The 5,000-nt window shown below is 37.4% G+C and overlaps 1 protein-coding gene across 2 annotated transcripts in view; it reads right to left on the bottom strand.

Moving 5' to 3' along the window:
• LOC106874172 (cell surface glycoprotein 1) overlaps positions 1 to 5,000 on the bottom strand; it is a 144,390-nt gene that overhangs the window by 8,277 nt on the left and 131,113 nt on the right. For both annotated transcript variants that reach the window (XM_052971165.1, XM_014921826.2), the window contains exon 2: positions 62 to 316. In XM_052971165.1, coding sequence (XP_052827125.1) covers positions 62 to 303 — 242 coding nt within the window. In that variant the 5' untranslated portion in view covers positions 304 to 316. The remainder of the gene's footprint in view (positions 1 to 61; positions 317 to 5,000) is intronic.

Here is a 5,000-nt window from a genome sequence, read left to right as displayed (position 1 = left end):
CACGAACGGATTACACGTAATAATATTTACTATATATGAAAGCATGAAAGCATTTACTCACTGTTTCCCCTTTTCTTTGTATTTTGGAAAGACACAGGCGTCAGCAAATGTTTGCACTTCCTTCGGTAGGGTCTTACGAACAAGCTTCCCGCAGGCTTTGCAGTTCATTTGCTTTAGTTCATCTGGTGTCAATTTTTTGCCAACCGACGAAACACGAACAAACTCCTTAAATACTTTATTCACTTCGGCATTTTCGTCTGGTTTTTTCTCCTCGGGAGAAACTGGAGATTCTTTGGTCGCCATGTTTTGTCTCTATCTGAAAGGTTAAAATAAATAAATATTTAGGTCAAAATATAAAATAACAAATGTATATATTTTTAAACATAAAACAGAACTGAAGCTTGTTTCGTAACACACAAAAAAGAATCTGCTGGATTATATATATATATAAAATTTTGACCCAAGCAAGGCTTGAGGCCCTTGTGGCGTAAGAGACCACAAATTCAAAAGATGTCGACTGACAAAATTTTTAAAGGTTGAATATCACAGACCAGAGGGGGAAAAGACAACGGTAGTGGGTTCTAAAGAGAGGTTCGTGGAAAGAAACTAATAGAGTAAAAGAACTTAGGACTAACAAAGCTGAACAGGAAAACTATGCACCCGGGAAGAGAAGCGGGTGACACATTTGACCGTCTTGACAGAAGGTACTAGACCAGAAATACGTGAGTGTTATGTACCCCAATGTTTTTTTTAGTTCAAATCCCTCTGAAGTTAACGTTGCAATTCGTTTATATGAGATTACAAAAGAAGCGTCCTTAAGTTAACATTGCGTATCATACAACGCATCGATTCATTCATAGCCGTCATGTTCCCTGGTCTCTATGGACTGTTTCTGTTGCATGCAAATTAAGAAATGGTTGTTCGTTCTAAGTTCAACTATTTCTCATTCCTTGAACAAAAAGGATACTCTGAGTTGCTCCTCATGGTGCAGTGTAGTCGATTCTGAGATAGAGATAGAGAGAGAGGGAGAGAGAGAGAGGAGAGAGAGAGAGGGGGGGGAGAGAAGAGAGGGAGAAGAGTCACTTTCGTTATTTATCGACTTCAGTTGTACGAAAGTCAAAGTAAACTTAGGTGAGGTTTGAAATCAGAAAGAGCAAAGAAATGCAGCTACTATTGCAATCCGTTTGTCCGGCGCTATAACGATTCTACCAATCGCCCAACCTGCCACCACCATCATTGCATTATCATCATCATCATCATCATCATCATCATCCTCTCTCATCTGCTTTCAGCGGGTTAAATATGTATCACTGTTATGCTGCCTGTGGTTATCAAATCCCACTATGTCCGACCAGCCATCATAGAAAAGACCGGAATTCAGATTACAAAGAGCCAGAACAAAAATCTGGCACTCAAATGATTCCACTAATTCATCGCCCTAGACTGGTACTTTATTTATTGGACCCCGAAGGGGTAAAAGATAGAAGACTATATTTATGTCGGTGGGGTTTGCAATCAGAACGTAAAGGGCCGAAAAAATTACTCCGAGATATTGTCCAACACCCTAATTCTGCCGATTAACTACCCTGCCACTAATATCCTGGAGAAACAATCAAGCGAATATATTACTGCCGTACAAATTTATGGGCTTATTTATGCCAATGTTAGAAATATTTGGCACGCGGCTACATGCCTGTCAATACTTTTAGTTGTTATGGAACAGAGTATAATAGTCACTTTAATAAACTCCAGTATTTGAATTGAAACTTATTTTATTGACGCTGTGGACTGAGGAAATCAAATGTGAAACTGATGTCGAGATTTGTTCTTAAGCGGTCACAACTACACACATGAAGGTGAATACCATGAACATATCTGGAGTTGTAATGCTTAGTAGATCACGCAGTCTAGTAGAAACGGTAACCAAATTACCTTCAAATCATATCTCTCAGTCTAAAACAAAGTCACATCAGATAATGTGAAAAGACAAAATGATCACGGTTGAAATGTCTCTGATCATGTCAAACGATATTTGACATGGGCTTATACAACCACAACCTCCTTTCGTCATTGTAAAAAAACAGTAAAGAAGCGCTTAAGAAGCTTGCTTTGCAGCCATATATCATCGGGCTCAGTCTCACGGCGTGGCACCTTGGTCAAATGCCTTCTCCCGACCTTGTGAGTGGATTTAGTAATTTAGTAGACGGAAACTCTATGGAATCCCGTCGTACACACACACATACATATATACATATATACATACATACATACATACATACACGCGCGCGCGCGCACACACACATACACACACACACGCACACACACACACACACACACATATATATATATATATATTTGTGTGTGCCTTTGAGTCTGTGTTTGTTCCCCAACTGCTTGACAACTGGTGTTGGTTTGTAGACCGATAGAATAAGTATTAGACTTTAAAAAAAAAAAGTACTTGGGTCGATTTGTTCAACTAAAACCCTTCAGGGTGGTGTCCTAACATGGCCGCAGTCCAATGACTGAAACAAGTAAAAGATAAATGATAAAACAAACCGCTATTTGGTTTTGTATTAATTCCCCAATTCCTTGGAAATGTTTATTGTTAATTGACTGACACATTTTAGCTTTCGAAATGAAAACATCGATTTGTTAGACTGATATTTGTGGGCAGTGAAATTGATTAAATCGACTTGTTATATCAAACCTAGAGAAGTGGAAGACTAATTCGATCCTGTTTCGATTTCAATTCAGAATGTAGAACGCTACATACGTTCATGTGGAACATTGAATACGTGCATCTGCAACGCATTTTTTTCTTTACTTTAGTTTTCATTCACAAAGTCAAATTTTGCAAGTTAGGAAAAATATATCAAGTGGTTTAACTGCAGCAATTAGGTTAACTACCATAGAATTATCAGAAGCAAGGTTTCCTCTTTCAAATGGTAGACCCATCTCTCTTTAAGACGCATGATCTTTTATATTTTGATCTCTTTTTTAACTGCATTTTTACCGAAGCAGACAATCGCTCATTTCCTCAGACTTTCTCTCTCTCTCTCTCTCTCTGTATGTATGTATATATATATATATATATATATATATATATATATATATATATATATATATATACATACATATATATTGGACCTGACGAGGTTTTAGATCAGTTATAGACTTTCATCCTTCCTTATTTACATCATTAGATTTGACGAACGACACCTAAATGATAAATTGCAAAGTTGAATTCGGTGGGATTTGAACTCAGACAGCAAGACCTGAAGCAAATATGGCATGGCATTGTATAGACCGCTCTAACGATTCTGCCAATCTACTATCATTAGACTTTCGATGAGAAACGATAGTCGAAAGGCAGCAAATCGTCAGAATAGCTGACTTTGTGCCTAAATCAGGAAAAAAAAAATGTTTCTGGTGTAGACACGAGGTCAGCAGTTTTGAGGGGAGTAGCTAGTTGATTACGCTGACCACAGTATTTAACTAGTACTTTATTTTATTGATCACGAAAAGATGAAATGCAAATTTGACCTCGGCGGGATTTTAAATCAATACGCGAAAGCCGGGATAAATATGACAAGGCAGCCTTTAGACTTTTGTCGCATGGCAAAACTTAATCATTCTTTCTAATTTTGGTACAAGACCTACAATTTTGAGGGGAAAAGGAAGCCGATTAGATCGACTCCAGTGCTTAACTAATACATATTTTGTCGACCCCGAAGGATGAAAGGCAAAGCTGACCTCGGCAGAATTTGAACACAGGACGTAAAGAGTCAAGGGAAATACCACTAAATATTTTGTCCGGCATGCCAACGATTCTGCCAGCTAGATAATCCAAGGCCTTTAGTAGTCAAGCGTATGTTAGAGCTTGCGCCCACCGACAGCCCTTTCTGACGCCGCCAATAACAATAATGAGTACATATTTATTTTGCATAACATGTCTTAATGTTTTATGATCAGACGTCACGGTTTAGTTCGAAATTACTGATACGAATTAACAAAGACACAAAGAACCAGTAATAGTAGTGATGACAATGATGATAGGCGTGTGTAAGGGAAAGGATCTTAAACGATGTTATATGAACGTCATCAGCAGCCACCTGCATTCTACCTTGATATCGACCTGTATCTCTTACCTTGACAGCATTCATCGACAGCATTTCTAATGAATTCAAATCGATACTCACCACAATGACACAAGATGTCGCTAATGAGTTTCCTTGTTTCAATTTTTGCTATTGAAAATTCGGTCGACAACAGCAGATCAGATCAATCCACTCGCTCGTTACTATGGAGACTACATGGTACACAATGGATGACTAACCATAATCAGCAAAGAAAGAATCGTGTGAATGACTGATAGAACAAATAGACGAATGATCTTTATTAATGTCCCTACACTGTAATAGGTGTTACTGAAAGCGACCCTGCAACATGGGGAGTAAGTTGGCAGAACGTATGTAGGTACGAATGCGTGCATGACTTTGTATATGTGCATGTATGTGTGTGTACGGACATGTATGTATGCACATTTGTATATAAATATATATAGTACAATAAAATAAAAGATGGACAGATGCTTGCAAAAGGCATCAAATCATTTATAAAATGATAAGCATAATAATATATGAAATAAGTAGAGAAACTGGAAAACCAAGAGAACGAAAATTCATAGTAATTCTCTAAAAATAAGTTTATATCCTGAAAGTTCTCTCTCCAATGTTACAGATAAAAGAGGATAGGTAGGTAAAAATCTTTGGAGTTACTGCTCGAAGCTCACAAATAAGAAAATGAATAATTATATATATATATACATATACAACCACATGGTTCTGGGTTGAGTCCCACTGCGTGGCACTTTGGGCAAGTGTCTTCTATTATTGCCTCGACCGAATAAAGCCTTGTGAATGGATTTAGTAGACGGAAACTGAAGAAGCTTGTCGTGTATGTATATATATATATATATATATATATATATATATATATAT

The sequence above is a fragment of the Octopus bimaculoides genome, chromosome 10, assembly GCF_001194135.2.
Source record: "Octopus bimaculoides isolate UCB-OBI-ISO-001 chromosome 10, ASM119413v2, whole genome shotgun sequence".
NCBI classification, from domain to species: domain Eukaryota; kingdom Metazoa; phylum Mollusca; class Cephalopoda; order Octopoda; family Octopodidae; genus Octopus; species Octopus bimaculoides.
The sequence above is the reverse complement of the archived record's forward strand: the minus strand, read 5'-3'. Positions and strand labels throughout refer to the sequence as shown.